The following is a 22,419-nucleotide window of genomic DNA, read 5'->3' on the forward strand; positions in this document are numbered from 1 at the left end:
TCTACTACTCAAATCTTAAGACAACCTTATGTACTATTGTTGTCTTCACTTTGAAGACAAGGAAGCTGTGGCTCTCAGATATTAAATAACTTACCAAAAACCACTAGGCTGGTAAGTGTCTGCGCCCAGATTTGGAACAAGGCAGTCTGTTTCTAGAACTTGGCTGTTAAACGCATTTGCTCTATTTAGTCAGAATCTGTGCGACAGGTAAAGTTGTATTCTGCATTTCTCTTTTGCCTCCTCCCTACCCTCCTAGAACCTCAGAAAAGAAAAACAAATCCTAACCTTTTTAATCCATTCATATATGTCACTATCTTTTAGAGTCAAAGATGCTACTATAGTTATTCTGCTACTTCCTTCATTGAAAGCCGTAGGGCTTAATAAATTAATGCATGACCTTCAGTTTTTCCTGCGATGGTTTTATACATAGTTTCTCTTCCCTATTTAGGTTTGCAGCTAGAAGACAATAAAACTAGCAATGGAACCACTATATGAGGAATACATAGCACATGGTGGAACAATAGTCAAACCTTATTACTGGCTAAACTTCTCTCTAGATTGCACCAACTGTCCTTACCATATTCGGACAGGTGAGGAAGCAAGAGTCCCCTACACAGAATTTCATCAGATTTTTGGATTCCCTTATGGGCCAACATATCCTCAAACAAAACACCTCATATTTTATGAACTCAAAAATTCTTCTGGTAGCCTGGTGCAAAAGGGCCATGCCAGCAACTGCACTGGGAATGATACCCACCCAGAATCAATGCTGTTTGAGACAAATGGTTATCTTGACTCCGCTGTGCACAACAACAGCAGCATTAGGCACATCATCCTGTATTCCAACAACTCCCCTTGTAATGAAGCCAAACACTGCTGCATCAGCAAAATGTATAATTTCCTGATGACGCACCCAGACGTCACTCTTAGTATTTACTTTTCTCAGCTCTATCATACTGAGCACGAATTTCCTGCCTCAGCGTGGAACCGTGAGGCTCTTCGGAGCCTGGCCAGCTTATGGCCCCAGGTCACTCTGAGCCCAATAAGTGGTGGGATCTGGCACTCTCTTCTCGACAACTTTGTCAGTGGTGTCTCGGGACCCGCTGTTTTCCAGCCCATTTTAACCGGGAGGGCCCTGACTGACCGGCACAATGCTTATGAAATCAACACCATAACAGGAGTGAAACCTTACTTCACAGATGCTCTTCCCCAGAAAAAAGAGAATCAGAACTACCCCTTAAACCATGTCCTCTCTGTACAGTCTTTCCAAGGGACAAGTAGACAACCACAGTCCAGCATGACTCCAGACCTCAGGAATCCTATTGTCTTTGTGCTGGTCCCTTATAGAGACCTACCACCAATCCATGTGGGTCAAAACCCTCACAAACCCAGGAATGTGGTAAGGCACTTAAATATTGCCTCAAATGTCACTCCAGGAAAACAAAGACCTCAGAAAGACCAAGGGAGATAATGGAAATCAGAATGGTTTGCAAGGAGCAAAGAGGCAGAGGAAAAGAAGAAGAAGAAGAAGAAAGAACAAAAATAAAATCTACATGTTATGAATGCATGAAGCCAAGTGCCAGGAGACTTACTAGCTGGGCAACAAAAATCTGAAAATCTCTCTCTCAGATCTGATCAAAGATGAGGATTAACTGATGCATAAGAGCAAAAACTGAATTATATACCATATCAACTATTTTAAAACCATACTTTTTCTAACATAATCTAAAATATTTCCATAAAACAACATGATCTCTCTCCTTTATTTTGAATGCGATAATAATAAAATGGAACCATTAATACCTTGCTAATATTTTGGTAAAGATTAGGAATATTGTTAGTCTACCCAATCATCTTTCCAATAAAAAGAAAACATGGACTAAACAGCTTCTTAAATTGGTTTCAGCATAAAAATTTACTATAAAATTATAAAACAGCCTGAGTTACTGATGTTAAGTGCTATCTCAAAGAGTAAACTAGTAACATTCCATTAATTGTTAATTATGGATGGAAGATTTTAGGCAGCCTACCTTTTCCAGAGTATTTCAAAATTACATATAGTTATAAAAATTGAAACGTAGCCACCTACTCAGTGGACCTTTTCCAGCTCAGAACTCTCCCTCCTGAGCAAATGACAGGGGCTGGATGATGCAAGAGAATCACCAAAGGCCCCCCTTCACAGGCCACATCACCAGAACCACTCGCACTGGCTCCCAGAGCTCCTTGTTGCCTTGTTTCACTGGTAAGATTTTAAGTTCTGTAAGACAAGCTCATGCTCTGCACCACCTCCCCCACTCCCCGTCACCTTAGATTCTCCTTTAGAATCTAGCACAATATCCAGGCAGAATGTGGATAGCAAGGTTGAGACTGCATCTCAGTAAATTCACCAATCATTACTCCCCAAGATCTCTTCACTGTTGCCAAGTGCCTGCTTAACCACCCTCCAAGGGACATCTTTTTGTTAGCACCCATTTCCCCTTCTTCTAATTCAGATCACCAATGCATAATTTGTATGTGCTGATTTCCCTTTCCTGACCCCTTCCTCTTTACCAGTGTATATCCGTAACTTCTCTTAAAATCTAATTCAAAGCATACTCCTTTAGGAAGCACTCTTTGACTAACCCTTTGAGTCACTTAAATGAAACTACTTTACTTATGCTTAATTCACATTTGCTATCTCTTCCCTCTCAGAAATATGTAAAGATGAATTATAAGAAAATGTATATTCATCTTTATAGAACTTGCCTTTATATTAAAATACACACACATGCACACACACAAATGCTAAGTTAATAAGATATTTCACTATTACATTAGAGCACATAATACTTCATGAAAAAGGGGAGGAGGAAGAGGAAGGAAGAAAGAAAAGAAAAAAATGTTTTAGAAATAGAAGTTAGTATTGTGTAAAATAAGCATGAATAAAATTATTAAAAACAAATTTCTATTGTTAGCCTGCAAATTTTTATAGAATTATTGGAATATAATTTTACCATGGGTATACAGTGATTATTATTTAAAAAGGTGCTACTGAAGTTTATATCAGCTCATGGACTCATATGTCCATTATTTGGAATGTTATGATAAAAAAAAAAGATGCCAACATGACAAATCGGTCACTTCTGATTGTTATAAAATAGATCCAAGGGAGTTGAGGTTGTAGCTCTGTGGTACAGCACTTGCCTCACATGTATGAGGCACTGTGTTTGATCCTCAGCACCACATAAAAATAAACAAAATAAAGTTATAAAAAAAAAAAAAGATCCAAGGGCTTGGGGTATAGCTAGCTCAATGGCATGTACAAAGCCCTAAGGTTCAACACCTTCCCCAGCAAAACCACACACACACACACACACACACACACACACACCCAATTTGTTGGCATGAAATCTCTCTCTAAAATGGTAAAGTAGACCATAACATCACAAAGGATCCATGGTCTAAAATCTAGGATGAACTTTTATGGTATGTAACAAAAAAAGATATGTTGCCACAACAACAGGAAGGAAAAATTCCTTTCTCGGTTACATTTTTACACTGGCTAAGGCAAGACTGGGCTGAGTAAAAGAATGTAACATTCTGACAGGTCAGAAGTCCAAGGCAGGACAGTCAAGCGTTAGATAAGAGACTAACAGAGGGCATAAAGATAAATGGTCCAAGGCAAGTCATCCCTTTTTACCCATCTGTGAAACAAGAGATAGCTGTTAGTTCATCTTTAAGGCTCCTTTCAGCTCCACCTGCTGTAACAAGGCACACAGCAGAGCAACCTTCCCACAGAGTGAGACCTTACCATGCAGTGATCAGTCTTCCTTGCTCGCCACACAATGGGTTCTGGGTCATGTTGGGCTGACCCAAGGATGAAGGAGGAGAAGTTAGAATGCTCTACCCCTCTTCAGTAAACCAGCAATGGTGATATTAAAGAATATCATTGCCACCACACATATGGAAATTCCAAATAAAAGAATAGAAGCCAATAAGTTAAAGCAGGTAGCAATACAGAGATGTGAAAAACATAGGGATGTACCCCACGAGACCAACAAAAGAGAAAAGAGGGCAGCATTACCTTGGTGAATCTTTTGACTACCCAGTCAGTATAAGGAGGGTGGATTTATTAATCAGGGGCAGACTTGGATTAATAAAGCTCCCAAGATAGACATATAAAGGTAGAATGCTAATGTATTGATTTCCTGTGAGACAACTGGACATACAAGCAGATATCAAAGTCATCCATCTTATATTGCCTTTCCACATAGATAAGCTTCCTGATATTACAATAAGAAGGTTGCTCTATGGGACTAGAAGAGTTCATCATATGATTCAAACACTTAGTGCTATCAGATTTGAATTTGTAGTGGAGATACCTCTGCCACTTGGAAAGAAATAGTGAAATATGTACAAGGATGTCTATCCCTGGATAGTATTTGGGTGAGCCTAGGCTGTAAGAGACAACACAGACCTCTATAACTCCTTTTGTGACTGACAGCATTTATTTTCTTGGGGGATGCTTGGGACTGAAACAAGGTCCTCATGTATGTTAAGCATACACTTTACTATTATGCTACAATCCCAGCCTGATTTTCTACAGATTTTGATATTTTGTCAAGTTAAAATCTAATCTTGCTGGCCTGACTTGAGAGCAGATTATATTTCTTTAAACAGCTTTTAAATATCTGTTTTGATTCATGGTGCATGCAATCCAAAAAACTTCACTTGCAGAATGGAATCCTATTCATTTCATTTCCAAGGATTTTAAGTATGTGGTACCTATACTAATTTAAAATAATATTCTTACTATCAAATATTTAGTGAGAGCTACATAAGGTGTTTATAAGCACTTACTTAAAGTAACTCATTTAATCTCCCAATAATTCTGCAAGGCAAGTATTATTATAATACTTATTCTACAAATGAATAAATTGCAGCATAGAAAACTTAAGTATCTGCCCAAGTAGTAAAGGCTAAGCTGATAATCAAACCCAGGAGATCTAATTTCAGAATCCATGCTGTTCATCATTACATTTTGATGCCTACCTCAATAATAACAATGCAGATTCACTAGAAATCTAGGAAAAAATTAATATCCCTTTAGTATGTGTCCTGTGGCTTTTCTATAATTCTGCTCAAACCATGTTACCCATGGGAATCTGGTATACCAAGGGAGCCAGGTAGGATGGGCAAGTTAGGGTAGAGAACTTAAGTAGATTCTAGATCCCAGAGCTTTGGCCCTCAACCCAGCCCTACTTCCTCTTTTCCAGCCCCTCATACCAATCACATATCTTGGGGATTATTTTACTTTGGATATCCCTGTCTCTCAGGGATGTATCAAATAGAGGACCCAAGGCAATGGAACACTGTTTTATCATTCCATGCAGTTAAATTAAGTGGAACTAGTTCCAAAAACAAAATCAAAACAAAGCAAACAAAAACCTCTCAAAGAGAATTACCGTATGATCCAGCAATACCTCTTCTGGGTATATACACAAAAGAAAGCAGAATCTTAAAAGATATTTGTATACCCATAATTATAGCAGCATTATTCACAACAGCCAAAAGCTGGAAGTAAACCAAGGTCCTGGACATGTGAATGGATAAAGAAAAGGAAGGAAATTCTGAAATGTGTCACAACATGGATGAACCTTGAGGACATCATGCTAAATTAAATACATCAGCCATAAAAAGATAAATATCATATGATTCCACTTATATGAGGTACCTAAAGAAGTCAAATTCAAGAGACAGAAAGTAAAACGTGGCTGCCAACAGCTGGGGAGAAGGAAAAATAGGGAGTTACTGTTTAATGGATAGAGAGTTTCAGTTTTGTGAGATTAAAAAAAACAACATCTGGACACGAATGTGGTAATGGTGGTACAACAATGTAAATGTGCTTAATACCACTGAACTGTACATTTAAAATGGAAATTGTTATATGTATTTTACCATAATTTTTTAATTATATGGAATTACTAATTGACATTAATGATTTATCTACATGACAAAAAAAGTGACATCTTTTGTGTTAGAGTAAATAGTAGAAAACAGGCTCTATGACTACTCACAAAAAACTGAGATAAAGTAGGGAAAGTTTATGAAATAACTGAAAACAAATATCTTTTAAAAATCATTACAATAAGCTTTTTTTTTTTAGTTTGACACTTTATAGTCCATTTCAAGCTACTGTGTGGATTTATTTCAACCATTGATACTTAGTAATATCATTATTTTAGAAAAAAGGTTAGTATAGTAGGCAATCAGAGAAAGACTTGCTGAAAGTAGAGAGTGGTAATTAAAAGCATAAAGTTTGGAATCAGACAGATCTCATTCCCATACCAGAATGCCAGGAGCTAACTGAATATTCCTGGCTGAGTTATATACTATCTCTGAGCCATAATTTACTCATCCATAAACACTAATGGGAACACTAATTCTTAAGCCCTATAGATACTGCAAGATTAAATAATGTAAATAAATGGTTTATTTACCAAGTATCTGACACATTAAACAATAAGTGGTTGTTTGTTTTAAATAAAATATTAGCATGATAATATTTTATAGGAAATTAGTAGGAGGATATAGAGATAGTAGGAAATTATAGAGATTGCAGGATCTCTCAAATTTCATCAAAATTATGAATCTGAGCTTACTTTTTATTTTCTATAAGAAGCAAAAAAATATTGCTAGAATTTGTAATAATCAGATTGGAAGAGAAATGTTTTTAATATGTTGCTTAAGTAGCAAAAAGAAAAGCAAAATATCTATGGTCATGGAGTATATTGAAAAATTTTAATATTCTGTGCAATTTCTGATCAACAAATTGGCAATCTAGATGAAATGCACAATTTTCTAGGAAAACATAAACTCTAAAATAATGAAGAAGAGAAATAAAACCAAATAAATCAATAACCGTATAAGAGGAAGATGATCAACAATCAATGGTCTATTTCTAATAATATCAGCAAACCCAGATAATTTTGCAGGCATATTCTACAACTTTCAAAGAACAAATAGCATGGTTATTTTTTATCATTCAAACTATTCCAGAGCATTGGGAAAAAGCTGGAAATCCTCTAAATTCATCTTCAAGGCTAGGTACCCTAATATCAAAACTGGATAAAGACAGCACAATGAAACTATGGACCAATCTTACTTAAAAATATACATTTGAAATCACTTTAAAAGGTATAAATGAATTAAATCCAGCAAGTTATTAAAATAGTAACATTTCATAACCAAATGGAGTTTAATCTAAAAATAAGGGAATGTTTCAGTGCCAAAAAATATGTAAATATAATTCATTACATTTGCAAAATAAAAATAAAAATTATGATTTGTGTCATTAGATTCCCCCCAAATTGGATAATTACAGCAGTCATTCCTAAAGATAGTAAAATAATAGTAAATATAACATAAACTGTAAAATACTAGATAATTCCATTAAAATAGGAACAAAGCAGAGAAGCCTATTATTACCCAGTTTTTCAACATTCTTCAGAAGTCTAGCTAATGCAATAAGATAAGAAAAATGAATGACACAAAATTAGAAAATAAGATATTAATTATTGCTATCTCAGTCCCCCACAGGGGCACATGCCTGTAATCCCAGCAATTTGGGTGGCTAAGGCAGAAGGATCACAAAATCAAGGCTAGCCTTGGCAATTTAGTGAGACCCTGTCTCAAGCTAAAAATAAAAGGATTGGGATAGGCTGGGGTTGTAGCTCAGTGGCTGAGCAGCGCTAGACTCACATGCGTGAGGCACTGGGTTCAATCCGCAGCACCATATAAAATAAATAAATAAATAAATAAAGATATTGTGTCCTATAATTTTAAAAAAATTTTTAAAGGGATGGGAATATAGCTTTGAGACAGGGCACTATATGTTCAATTCCCAGAATTACACACACAAAAAAAATATTATCTCAAATACAGTGATTGTATACTGTGACAAGAGATACCATCTTAAAATAACTGTTAGCATTATGATATCCCAGTGATGGGAAGGAATACAGGATAAATATGTGTAAAATCCGTAGTTTCCCTTTATATCATAAGCAGTTAAAACATTAAATGGAATAAAGGTCTCATTCATGGCAATGTTTTTAAGAAAAAACAAGGTTTATTCTTTCTTCCATTTGGCATTAAATTTTTTTCCTAAGAGTACAGATTTATAGTTTATTGGCTCTTTGAAGTACTCATAAACACATCACATAAAGGTCTTAAATAGTTCTCCCTACCTACTTTACCTCAGTGTGTAATCTTAAAATTACATAAAGTTATAACTAGTTACAAAGAAAAAACTTGAAGTTTAGAAGGCTGATATTTTCAACACAGCAATAGTTGATGGAATATTAGAGGAAGCATTAAACCATAATATAGTATATAGGTAACATACTAAAAATCTTTTTATACTGTAGTAAATATGGGGCTAAAAAACCATGTTACTAAACTCTATCATTAGCAGAACTGAAATTCAAATATTTATATCATTATACAAGTTTGTCATATTTGATTAACAAAGTTCACTTCCATTTCAAATAATAATAAAAAAATATAGTGCCATGCTATGGCGGGGTGGGGATGTGGCTCAGTGGTAAAGCCCTTGCCTCGCACATGTGAGGTACTGGGTTCAATCCTCAGCACCACATAAAAAGAAATAAGAATACTGTGTCCATCTACAACTAAAAAAAGATATTTAAAAAAGTATTTAGGAGCTGGGGTTATAGCTCAGCAGTAGAGTGCTTGCCTTGCCCATGTGAGGCACTGGGTTCAATCCCCAGCACCACAAAAAAATAAATAAAATAAAGTAAAAATATTGCATCCATCTTTTTTTAAAAAAAGTATTTAGTGGCAAGTTTGGGGAAATGAAGCACATAAGAGAGTTTTTAGTTTAAAATAACTGATAAAAAGACCTATCATAGTATAGTTTTATTAAAATCCCTTCTAACTAAAAATATCTTTGACTCTGCATCATCACAGAAATACATAGAGAGCATTAACCTTGGGAAAATTCAGTCTTGCTTTATTATTGAATCAAACCAGGTTATTTGCACAATCAATAATATATCTCAAAACCTTATGGATCCTTTACATCAAGGAAAAGATGCTCATTTGAAAAATAAAATAAGGAGAATAAAATTACCTTAGATTAATTAAGCATCATTGTAAACATTAAAAATTTAGGTTTTGCAAAGAAGTAGAATAGTGTGTATTTTCTAATTAAAAGATAACTAAGAACAGATTTCTTCACACACAAAATTTCCTTAAAGCTTATATTAGTTAATGAGGGTAGGGAAATAATTAATGTATCTGTAAAAAATGCTCTGTCTTAACAATTATTTCAAGATTAACTTGTCAGATCATCAATTCATTGGATAGAAATGTGTTGAGCATGTGTTATGTAGTAGACACTTGGATCATTGTGAAGCAATATCAAACACACTGTCACATTTAATACATTCAACATATAGAGCAAAATTATGAGCAATCAAGACAATTACACCCTTGAGCAACTGATTTTTAAAATTCTTTCCACCATTCCATTAAGTTGATTTCTATCCCAGGATTCTCTCAGTTCTAAAATAAGAGAACAACAGTAACAACAACAAAAAATACCACCTAAATAAGGCAGTACAAATAATAGAAGTGTAAGAGAAAGGATGTATTAAGGCTTAAACTCTTGCTCCCATTTGCACTCAACAGTGCATCTAATGTTCAATTTTCTCTTCAAAGAAAATCTTGATTTAAAAGAACAGAAAGTACAATCAGTTCAACATCTAAAAAAGTAAGCCATGTAGCTTATACTAAAGTTAGCAAAAGATAAAAACAGAAAAACATTAAAACAAATCTTTATTCTAAGTTATGTAATGCCCTGCACTGTGGTCATGACCTTACACTTGGCTATATACATTTTTAAATAAATATTACCAACAGGTAGAAAATATTCTAAATATTCTTTTGCTGTCCTAAGACAGTCCTAGTAGAATTTTTACTCATAATGTGAATATTAATTTAAGGAAATGTCACTTCTATTCAATTCTATCACTTAAATGTTATATATTCTGGAAGGATGATTTATTTGGGTGTGGGGAAAAATTCTACATTGCTCTTCACCTTCCTCCCCAAAAAAGGATGCATTCTATTCTTGAACAGCTTTCTTTACATACATGCACACACAGAGACGTATGTGTGTACGTATATGTGTCCAACAAAGGCTTGATTTTGAGATTTCTCTTCCTCTTTTAACTGATTCACTAATCTCAGTGTGACTGGGAAACTGTACTGCTTTTCACATTTTATTCAGTCATCAATCATGAATTGAGTACCTTCTGCATGCCTGGCTTTATGTCAAGTGAAAGGAAGATACAAAAGAAAAATAAGACAGTCTCTGCCATTCAGCATCTTGATATTTCTTTCAAGGACAATATAAGATGATATATAAATATAATTTATGAAATTAGTACCCAAACCAATGGTATAGGTAGCATGCATTTTACATTAATGTTGAATTTTAGAGACTTGAAACACTTTTGTGTTCACAAGATTGTCCTGAGCACAATCTTGTGAAAACACTTTATTAGCCCCATTTTAGTGATAAGGTACCTGAGATTCAGAATTTTAACCAACATGCCTCAATCACGCAAATTTTGAGTGGAAGAGTCATGAAGACCCAAGCCAGGGTTTTCCAAGCTCAGTCATCTGTTTAATACAGCATAGGAAATCAAGGATGAGGTACTCAAATAGAAAATAGTCAGCCTTCGGCTGGAGGTGGACCTGCACCTGGGCAATGTCCAGCAAAAGTCCAAATTAATATTATTCTGCAAATACCTATACTACAGTGTGATTCACAGATCTTAACTACCATTCCTTAATCTTAGTGCCTTGACTTCCTTAATAAGAGCTCTACTCTCAGAAATGGAAATATGGAATATAATCTAAAAATATGGCCCATAAAATCTTAAATCATAAATATCAATCTTAAAAATCTAGTTTCTATTAATTCTTACAGATTTTGTTTTCCCTCAGCACTGGAAAGAATAACTCGCCTACCCTTTTCTCACATTCTTGCTCCAAATAACCACTTATTTTAAGATATGAATGATCGTCTCTGCCTCGAATTCTACAAGTTCACCCCAGTTTTGCCACTCAGCCCCAACCCCTGCCCAGACACCTTCCCCTCCCTCCCTAAGGATAGGATACCGAGTTCAGATTCTCCAAGTCCGGGTCGTTCTGCTGTCACACAGCTCTGAGAAATAAGATTTGACCTTTCGACTCCGTCCTTGGGGACCTCCCGCTGGCCAAGCAACGTAGTTTCAACCCCGCGAAAGGAGCTTGGAGCTCAGGAACGCAGCCCCAGGCAGCGCGAGGTCCGAAGCCACGACTCCGAAGACTAGAATGATGCTGGGCGCCCGGGCGTGCATCACTCTGTCCCATACTCCTGCCAACTGCAGGGGACTGGGTCCAGCAGCCAGTCCATCCCACCCCACAGGTACGTCCGGACGGGCCCGACCTTATGCAGGACCCCGAGGACAGGTCAATGCCAGCGACAGCGGAGGCAGAAAAAGCCAAGGCCACCCGCCCCGGGTGCCCATCGCCGAAAACCTAAAGCCCCCAAGACTGGACCGCAGAAAAGCGTTTCTATGGGAACCTCCTGTTGATCACGTGACTGGCCCGGCAACCAATCGCCTCTTACTTCTGCCCGCTGCCTCGCTTTCTGCCTGCCCGGCCGCCCCCGCCTCCTTCGCCCAGCCCCGCCCCTTTCCTGCAGCGAGTCCGCGCCTGCGCAGTGTCCTGCGCGCGCCCTCCCTCGCGCGCGCTCCCCGAGGAGCGCGGGGGCGGCGTGAGGGCTGAAAGAGAGCGCGAACCTGAGGAGGAAGAAGCTGGACCAGCGCGCAGGCCCAGAACCGCCCGAGCCGCGGCTGCGGCTACGCCCCAGAACGGAAGAGGGAAGTGAATCCAGAGTCGTGCGGTGGGTTTCTGCGGGGCTGGGCTTTCTGAGCTAGAGGCAGCAGCGAGAGGAGGCCTTGGCCACGGGTCCGGATCCGGGATGTCGAAGAACACGGTGTCGTCGGCCCGCTTCCGGAAGGTGGACGTGGATGAGTACGACGAGAACAAGTTCGTGGACGAGGAGGACGGGGGCGACGGGCAGGCCGGGCCCGACGAGAGCGAGGTGGACTCCTGCCTGCGGCAATATCCTTGCGTTCGCGGACCCCGCCCGGCCCCTGTCCCGCGGGGCGGCGGGGACAGAGGAGACAGTCCCTCCGGGTCGGGCGCCGCGAGCACCCGGCGGCCCGGCTTGGACCTGGCTCCGTCTTCTGAAAGGCAGGGGCTTGCCGGGTCCGCCGGGTCCGCCGCGTCCGCCGGCCCGGGCCCGGATTCCTCAGGTGGCGCGGGCGTGGCGGCCTCGAGACGGTCCTGTCGGCCGCGCCCTCGCGGCGCCGGGAGGTGTGGGCCGGCCGCGGACCGGTGCCCGCGCCCAAGTTTCCTCCCAGAACTCTCTTTACGGGGATCGCTTTAGCTCCAGAAATTTCAGATGGGGTCGGGGGGCGGGCGTCTTCAGTCTTTTTGTTAAGTGGTTTGCGTTTTGTATCGTTGGAGTAGTTTATTTCTAGCCGGGAGAGATGGAGCGGTTCGCAAATTGAGGTCCTCTGTACTTAGCCCACGGGCTCCCCTCCACCCCAATAAGAAAAAGGGATCTGGCAAAATATAGGTGGCACATAATTTGTTAACCAGGTGTGGGGAGTGACTACAGAACACGAAAACTCCCAATGAGGAAGCTTGGAGCCTTTTATCTGCTAAGAATAGGACAATAGAGAAAAGACGGGGAATGCATGTGGAGAATCCCTGGAAATATTTAAAATAAACCCCAATGAATAAAATAGAAGATGAGTCATTTTCATAAAGCAGAATCATTTTTGTGATCATGAAATTGTTTCCGTTTTAGTTAAAATATGGCTGTCAGTTCCTGGTTTCTTGGTTTGCATATTTGAATATTCATAATCGCAAATTAGCATTTACATCAGATCTTTTTAGGAGAACGTAAATGTTGCAAAAAACAAAGCTGTAATTTTAGAAAAATCTCAATCACTAGCTCTTTATACATTTCTGATTATCCTTGAGTGCATTCTCTCCTTATCAGTGTCCTGTTAAACTACAATGAAGTAATAATCTGAGCAAAAATATTTATGACAACTGTATCTTTTCATAAAGCCACTTAAATATGGCATTAAACATTTATCATTGTGCTGTATAGGTTCTCCTTTGATTGCTACAGCTTTCACAATCATTTGTTATTATTTTGCATTATTTAAGTACCTACCTGTTAACTAGTTGGGGTCTTTAAAAAACAGGCCAGTCTACAAAAGGTGTGCTTCTTTAGAAAGTCCATGCAGCCTTGAAAATTACAGCTTATTAACAATTATAGGTTTGTTTTCTTTCTTCATACCTATTTCTTAAGATAAGTGGTAAGCATTATTCTTTCTTAAAACATTTCTTATTAGGGAAGGATAAACGATGTGTTGGAAAACTAATATTTTAGGTAATTTATGGTATCCGTATCAGTGGATCTTCTTTTTAATAAATTCATTCTAAAATACAAAAGCATTGTTTCTTCTTACCCTTGTTATTACAGGGAGCGACAGCCCTGGTCTGGTACTACAGATGGAGGAACAAGTGAACTCTCTTGTGATTTTTCCTTTTAGGGAAATGACTGTACATTCTGACAGTCTGATTGGCCCTCCCGATTCTCATGCTTGCTAACTCACTGGTGCTTTCAGAGAGACTAAATCTAATAGGTATGGTCTAACACAGTTTGAATAACCTTTCTGAAGTATGAAGGAATGTATAAGACAAAAAAAAGTAAACTGCCACCTAAAGGTCATATGAATTATTACATTTTCTGTAATACCTCTTGTTCAGTATTGAGAAATTGCTATTTATATCATTCAGCTTGTTAGAGTAATAATGCCAGCATGTCAGTTAATATAGAATATAATTTTAGTATAAACTTCAGTCTTTATGTTTTTACAGCTAAAATCACATAAGATATATTTTAGTTCATTTGGAGGCCTAATGATTCCAATGTATATTTTAGGGTTTTGGTTTTGGGGTTTTTTGTTGTTGTTGTTGTTGTTGTTGGGGTTTTTTGGTATGGACAGCATACCTTTATTTTATTTGTTTATTTTTATGAGGTGCTAAGAATCTAACTCAATGCCTCACACGCTAGGCAAGCACTCTACCACTAAGCTTACAGCCCCAGCCCTATTTTAGGGTTTCTTAAGAACCAGTCTACATAATGTTTGCATATGTGTTTCTTTGGAATTAAAATATTATCAATCTTTGATAGTCTTTTTTTTTTTAAATTCTGACGTTCTCTTATTTCAATATTTTGCCTTTGAGTGACTTTGGAAACCAACACATTTGAGTTTTCAATATTGAACATGTGACAATGAAAATTTTTCTTCTTATGGATAAAGTCAGGTCTTAAACTAAAGATTCCAGGTGTTATAATGCTTTCCCAGGGGCTATCCTTTGCTGTTTACTGCCTTAACCACCATCACAGGAAACATGACAGCTGCTCTCCAGGCAGCTCTGAAAAATCCCCCTATCAACACCAAGAGTCAGGCGGTGAAGGTGAGTCACAGCCACACACGGTGATCTCTACTGATACCTTATTATTCTTAAAAAAAAAAAAAATGCTCTGAAGTCTCACAAAGTCATCAAATATTTTAACTAAACGCTATCTCTGACGTAGAATAGCTTAGAGTATACTTTGACAGGTAAACATTCCATGTGAAAAAAGAATGCTGTAACATGAAATGAGATATAATAATGCTGCATGGTAGTCATGGTGAATTCAAATGATAGTTTAATCATTTCTGTGTGTTTGAAAAAGGAGCAGTCAGGTTGAATTTAGTCAAAGGCTTAACAAGTAACTAAAATTTTTATCAAAATACACAGATTCTACTTTTTCTTGAAGCTTTTTAATTATAAAAAAATAAATGTTTATTATAAAAAACTCACACATATTAAGGGATTAAATGTTGATCATAATATTGCTACCCAGAGGTAGATTTATTCCTTTTTGATGTTGCTATATGCTTCTAGAGTTTGAGTGTTTTTGTTTTTATAAAAATAGCATTTATAACCTGCTTTTCATCTGAATAACAATGTCCAGGAACTTCTTTCCTTAACAATAAGATTATTTCTATAGCATTCTTAACTGTTGTACACCAGTGTGCTGCAGTTTAGATATAACTGATTTTTTGTCATTGACTATTTTTCTTCTTGCTGTATGTATGATGGGAATAACTTGGGATAAATTTTAATTATTTTCTTTTAACAAACTCCTAGAAGTGAGCCACTGGACCAAGGAATGCACATTTTTTAAGCCTTTTGGTACATAAGATATTGCCAAATTGCCCTTCAGAAAAATTGTGCAACTTCCATTCCCTGTTGCAGTCATTCACTAATTCTTCAGGACCTGTTTCCTCATTTATTATTTAAAATGAAGCATAAGTAAATCAAATTCCACACATACATGGTTTTGTCAAAATGAACCCAACTGTTATATAACTAATGCATTAATAAAAGAAAAAATATTTATTAAAAAAATTTTAAAAGAACATATTGCCAGGCTGGGGCTCAGTTGGTAGAGTGCTTGCCTCGCATGCACAAGGCCCTGGGTTCAGTCTCCATCACCACACAAATATATATATATATACACATATATATATATATATATATGTGTGTGTGTGTGTGTATATATATATATTGCCCATATTACAAACAAATAAAATGGATCCTAAAACATCATTGCACTGTCAGTGGCTATTTATATGTTGTAAACCTCAAAACTCTCCTTAATTGAATAGTAGTACATAGGGTTGGGGATGTGGCTCAAGCGGTAGCACGCTCGCCTGGCATGCGTGCGGCCCGGGTTCGATCCTCAGCACCACATACTAACAAACATGTTGTGTCCGCTGAGAACTAAAAAAATAAATATTAAAAATTCTCTCTCTCTCCTCTCTCACTCTCTCTTTAAAAAAAAAAAAAAAAAGAATAGTAGTACATAGCTTAAATAAATGCATGATAATTATTATCCAGGCAACATAGTGTTTCATAAGGGAATTTTTCTTTGCTTTTTAAAAAGTTATTAGGAACATCATTGAAATTTTGATTTTACCACCTTCTGCTTTCATGTGGGTGGTTTTTATCACAGCTTGTGGGTGGGAGGTTATAACTCTGGGTACACAGATATTTTTCTAAATCAGATCATTTAAACTAGAGATAGCAATAGGTGGTAGAAACATTCTGTAAAATCTTGACCAATAGGGGATGCCAAAGATAGCACACTGTGTTGAATTACGATGAAAGGGTTAATTAAGTGTTCCTTTTGCTTTGCTAAATGGGTTAAATTTTTTTTTTTTTTGCTATTAGAGAAGTCTTTTACCAGAAGAAAAAGGATCACCAGGAAGGAATATCACTATATCTCATATCTATAGATATAAAACTTAAAATAAGTTTTCTAAATATTTTAAAATAAAATTTTAAAGAAAAAAATTCTAAAGCATAGTTCAAAGTAGAACTTCAAACTAGTTTCCTTATTTGATAGCATTTTTTTAAGACTAAGAAGTGAAATTTAAATTTGTATAATTGTGAAATTACCACACCAATCTGTTTTCAGCTCTACCTCCAATTATGTCAGGAATCTATCCACTTCTCACCACCTTTAGTGCCATGCTAACCCAAAACCAGCCTGTATTATTGCAGCCACTTCCTAACTGGGCTCCCTGCTTCTGCCTTGCTTCCCTGCACCCACAGCTTATTCTCAACATAGACAATAAAATGATTAAAATATGAATCAGATTATAGCAATGCTCTTAAAACCCTCCAATGTCTTAGAGTAAAATCCAGAGTCCTTACAATGGCCTGGAGGCCTTCCGTGATCTGCCTTCCCAAAACCTGACTTCTGTCCTGCTACTCTCTGACCACTCTGCTCTAACCTTATGGGGTCCTTTGAACACACAGAACCCGCACTACAGCACTTGTTCCTTCTCCATCTGAAACACTTCCATATCCCACAGATTTCCTCTTTTGCATTTTTCAGGTCTTTATTCAAATATCACCTCAGGATGACCTTTCTAAATTGTAGCCCCTGGCATATATCTGAATGTTTATTATATATTTACCCCCCAGGATCGGGCAGGCAGCATTGTCTTGAAGGTGCTCATCTCTTTTAAAGCTAATGATATCGAAAAGGCTGTTCAATCTCTGGACAAGAATGGTGTGGATCTCCTAATGAAGTATATTTATAAGGGCTTTGAGAGCCCATCTGACAATAGCAGTGCTATGTTACTACAGTGGCATGAAAAAGTAAGTAATAAATCTGTACAACTGTTTTCCTTATAATAGAGGGTAACAATGCCTCTCTCACCTTAGTAACTACATTGGCCTGACTATACAACACATTATTACCAATAAAATGCATGAAAATAAGTTCAGGTATGTGCTTACTAGCCTTGGTCGTCTTTTAAGAGATTCTGGTGTACAACACATTTATTCACGTATACTAAGCATATATATTATGACTCATTAAACCTTGTCTTTACTTTTAATTAAATTAAATCTTTGCAAAAGAAAATAAGGAGTAAAAACCAAGAATTATTTTATAGTGATCAAAAGAAGGAAACAACCCAAGATAAACAGATAAAATGTAGTACATACCTACAGTGAAGTATTATTCATCCATAAACAGGAATTTGCTATTAGAAAGCATGGATCAACCTGTAAAACATTATACTAAATGAAATAAGCCAGACACAAAATATATATATATTATAATCTGAAATAGGCAGATTTAAAGGAACTGAAAGTAATTAGAGCTTACCTGAGACTGGAGGAAGAGCAGAATATGGAGTCACTGCTTAATGGGAGCAGAGTGCCTGTTTAGAGTGATGAATAGGTTTTGGTAATGGATAATGGTGATGGCTGCCCAACACTAGGAATATAATTAATATCACTGAATTTTTATACTTAAAGATGGTTAAGGACTGGGGCTGTAGCTCAGTGCTTGCCTCATTATGTGTGAGACACTGGCTTCGATCCTCAGTACCACATAAAAATAAATACATAAAAGATATTGTGTCCATGTACAACTAAAAAATTTTTTTTAAAAAGATGGTTAAAATGGCAGATTTTGTTATGTATTTTGCCACAATGTGGGGTTTTTTTTTGTTTTGTTTTTGTTTTTTTTTAAAGAGAATAAGGAGGGGCTGGGGCTGTAGCTCAGTGGCAGAGCACTTGCCTAGCATGCATGAGGCACTGGGTTCGATCCTCAGCACCACATAAAAATAAACAAAGGCCTTCTGTCCATCTATGACTATAAAAAATTTTTTTAAATGGGAGAACAAGGAAAATTAATAATTTTTAAATCCCTTCTTCCATTTTCATGCATTTTGTTGAGAACTTGGTATATTCCGGGTACTCTCCCAAGAACTTTCCATGTTAATTCATTAGATCCTCATAAAAATACTAGGAGGAAAAACTTGCCATTCCTCTTTATAAATGAGGAAGCAGGAGGCATGTGTCAAGTCTTCGCTGCTTCTTGTCGTGAGTCATTGGGTTTTGCCACTCTTACCTCCTAAACACTTCTCAGATCCATCCACCCAAGTGCATCTCTAACGCGCCACCCGGTTCACAGCATCTCTCCAGTCTGTTGCTATAGCTTCTTAACTGGCATCCCAGCTGCCAGTCTGCCTCCCTCAAATCTGTTCTCCACCCAGCCACTAGAATAATCTTTTTAAAACCCAAATGTACCTTTGTCAGTCACCAGAAGAATAAAGTCCAAGTTCCCAAGACTAACCTCTGCCATGTCATTGTTCCCTTGAGCTACAGCAAAGCCAGCCTTTTCCCTTTTCACACCTCCGTACATTTGCTTGTGGTTTTTCTGCTGTCACCTCCTTATCCATTTAACATTGTTTTTCTCCGGGAAGACTTACCTAAAACATTCCTCTCTGCTGTCAGGCTGGGTGTGTGCCTTTTGTTTTTTGTAGCACTCTGTCATAACTCTTGCCTTTTCATATATTACATTAAAACGTTCTGTTTGTAAGACGGTTTCTTCCCAGCAGAGCAGAAGCTACTAGATGTATTCATTTTTTTATCCCCAGCATCTGGCACAGCGCTTGAAACATAGTGGTATACAGCAAGTATTTAGCAGGTATTTTTTGAAGTAACCAGAGCTTCAGGTTCCTAATACTGTCTTGGCTTTCAAATTTTCAAGTTACAAAGTTTCTAAGTTTTTAGCTATTAAATAATATCTTCCTACAAACTCACAAATCTAAATGGAAGTTAGATGGTTGATCTCAATTTGATTTTCTTCCTGTGATGAGAAAGAGATACAGAATGTCCTCAATTTATATTTGAGCACCTGTTTTAGGTAAGAACATTAGGATGCATGTTTTCAAAACATGATTTAGAAACAATGTACTAGAATGTAAACTAAGTTGACTAGAATATAAACTCCGAGAAAGCATGGATATTAAAATTTTTATTTATTATTATATCTGTAATGCGTAAAACAGTGTCTGGTGTATAATGAGTGCTGAAGAAATACTTGTTAATGAATTCACAGTCTGTGCTGTACATTCCTTCTTGAAGGAAAAAAAAATTATTTATATGAGACATAGCCTTTCAGTATTCTGTGAACATTTACATTTGGTTTGTTATAGGCACTCGCTGCTGGAGGAGTAGGGTCCATTGTTCGTGTCCTGACTGCAAGGAAGACGGTGTAGTCCAGCAGGAACTGGATCCACTGCAGGAGTGGGAGTTGCTGGTACAAAGACCAAAACAACCAAATGCCACGGCTGCCCTGTGGGTAGCATCTGTTTTTCTCAGCTTTGCCTTCTTGCTTCCTTTTTCATATCTATAAAGAAGAAAATTACATGCCAGTTTTCCTTTCATGAAAATTGGGATAATGTGGAGGAAATTTGGTTTCAGCAGGATTTTGTTTCATCCTCTCGTAACCATTTCAATGATGTTTATACCAGTCTGTGTAGAGTATCGTACATTCAGATTTAATTGTGCAATCTTAAACCCCTATCAGCTGGTTACTGTGTTGTTGGTTTGTTCCCCCCCCACACACACACTAATACGAGGGATCAGATCAGAATTTGAGGCCAGTTTCCTAACTCATTGCTAGTCAGGAAGTGATCTTTATTAAAAAAAAAAAAAATTATATATATATATATATAATTTTTTTTTTTTTTTTTGAGAAACTGGCAGCTATTAACATTGCAAAACTGGACCATACTTCCCTTATTTAAGCAAAATGTGTTTCTGGAACAAGTGGTGGGTGAAAACCATTACTAATTTCCAATTTTATTTCTCCTTGTCTCCAGATTATGCTGTGAGTTTTAAGAACGCTACTTCCTTTCAACATTCAATTATCATGGCCTCTTGATTTCTTTGTGGTCACCCAGGGTTCTGAACAAGGAGTCTTGTTCTATACAGGTGTATCTATAAAATATCAGAGCCTGTTTGGCTTGATATTAAAGCTTTGTTGTGTCAATAATGTGGCTCCCTTTGGGGAAACTACTCCAAATCAGAAAGGATGAGGAAACTATGATGTAGTTCAAACTCTGGGCAGCCTCTGAATGAAATACTATTTCTTTAGAAAAATAGTAGCTGCCTTAGACATTATGATGACATATATGAATATTTATTATACCATTTAGTATGCCCTATAAATGTCCTCAGTGTTCTTCAGGGTAATTGGGATCTCAAAAGATTTGGTTCAGATCCAAACAAATAACATATTCTGTGTTCAGCTCAGTGTTTCTTAAAAAAAGTCACACAGCAAAAAATTGTTTACTTTGTTGGACAAACCAAATTGGTTCTCAAAAAAGTGGCCGGTGCTTATAAAAAGCTATTGTTTCAGAGTAGCTCCAAAAAAACCACCTGAAAGCATATGACCAAGAGGGAAATTAGCCTGTGTTTAGTATTTACATTGGCTACCAGTTTCATAATCACTGACTTATATGAAAACTGGTGCAGAAATTCTATAAACTCTGCTGTTTTTGATACCTGCTTTTTGTTTTGTAAAAATGATAAAACTTCAGAAAATAAAATGTCAGTGTTGAATAATTTCTTTTTCTTACTGTAATGCTCATGAATGTGTGGTTAATTAAGAGGAAAGGTTTCCTGGTGCTACCACCATGTATTGTACTCTTGACAAGAACCGATTTTGTAGGGTTTATAAAATTATTTTATACACATGCAAGGTAGTAGAGAAGAGGAGTAAGTAGTTAATGTGTCAGGGCACTGCTGAAGCCTTCAGAGTGATTCCATAGTCCCCTAGATACCACAGAACTACTAGAAGCATCACTGCCCAAAGATCTAGGCACCCAGCAGCTGCAGCCATTTACTCCCAGCATCTAAACTCTTTCTCACACCTCAAACCTAGTTCATATATCTGTCTTAGAGCAACTTCTGTTTGTTTTCATCTGTAACTAACTAACTTCCTACTTTAAATCCTTAAAAGCTACCAGGCAATTCAGAGGGCTATAAGTTAGGAGAAACCAAGCAATAGGTATTAGAAGTAATCAAGTAGGTATAGCATAACCATTTTTAAAAATGAAAAAAGGCGGGGGAGGTACTTTTTCATAGAGTTCTTAACTCATTTTTGAGACTGAAGTTTTGGGGGAAATTCTAGAATTCAGTATTCTATATTCATAAGAATGGATATGTTTAAAATCTGCCGCCTCTCAGCCTTACTAAGGGAAGATAGTAAAAATATGGTGAGCAATACAGCATAGGGACTGGACCAATAGCTAGCAGCTGGAAACCTCTGGCTCAACTGATGCATCCTAGCTACATGCCAGCCCAGGCTGTAGTAGCCATGACAGTGCCATCACTTGTGAAGAATTTAAATTAGTTGTGGGAAGAAACATAAGTGCCAATTGGCACTTTTACTCAAATTTTTTTAGGTAAAGAGGTTCTTTACCTACCACTTCTTTCTACTTTAATATTAGTGATTTATTGTTTTGCCATTTTTTGAAAAGGAAAAACAGCAAACATACCCTTTTTTGGTTGTTAGGTAACAGTTGCACAAGCTGAGTATGAGAACTCAAGGAAATCTCTTACTATACACAAGTGAAATCAATGTAAAACTGGTACAAATTAACCAATTCTTTTAAGCATTTAGTGTTTTCACCAGGGTCATAAGGGATACAGCAGAAGAGTAAGGTCTGGGTCTTTCTCACAAGTTGCTTTCAGCTATTTGGGAAGTAAGATGTAGGTACTATTATGGTTTGGATCTAGAACATCCTCCCAAAGGCTCATGTACTTAAAGGCTTGGTCCCCAACGCAGCAGTGTCCAGAGGTGGACTTTTAGATCATGCGGACTTTAGCCTCACAGTGGATTGATCTTTT

General features: G+C 37.3%; 2 protein-coding genes across 2 annotated transcripts; both read left to right on the forward strand.

Moving 5' to 3' along the window:
- Window positions 1-475: 475 nt before the first annotated feature.
- APOBEC4 (apolipoprotein B mRNA editing enzyme catalytic polypeptide like 4) lies at window positions 476-1,546 on the forward strand (the record flags this gene model as incomplete). Its single annotated transcript, XM_081299114.1, is given in 4 exon segments — window positions 476-1,414; window positions 1,416-1,453; window positions 1,455-1,478; window positions 1,480-1,546. Coding segments are annotated over 4 exon segments (1,065 nt in total). The 5' UTR covers window positions 476-478.
- Window positions 1,547-11,828: 10,282 nt separating this feature from the next.
- Window positions 11,829-20,122, forward strand: ARPC5 (actin related protein 2/3 complex subunit 5). Its single transcript, XM_081300547.1, has 4 exons — window positions 11,829-12,180; window positions 14,550-14,622; window positions 17,188-17,364; window positions 19,719-20,122. The coding sequence occupies exons 1-4, from the start codon at window positions 12,038-12,040 to the stop codon at window positions 19,779-19,781; spliced, it is 456 nt and encodes a 151-aa protein (XP_081156673.1). The 5' UTR covers window positions 11,829-12,037; the 3' UTR covers window positions 19,782-20,122.
- Window positions 20,123-22,419: the final 2,297 nt, after the last annotated feature.

Source organism: Spermophilus citellus (assembly GCF_964194105.1).
Source record: "Spermophilus citellus genome assembly, chromosome: 6".
NCBI lineage: Eukaryota > Metazoa > Chordata > Mammalia > Rodentia > Sciuridae > Spermophilus > Spermophilus citellus.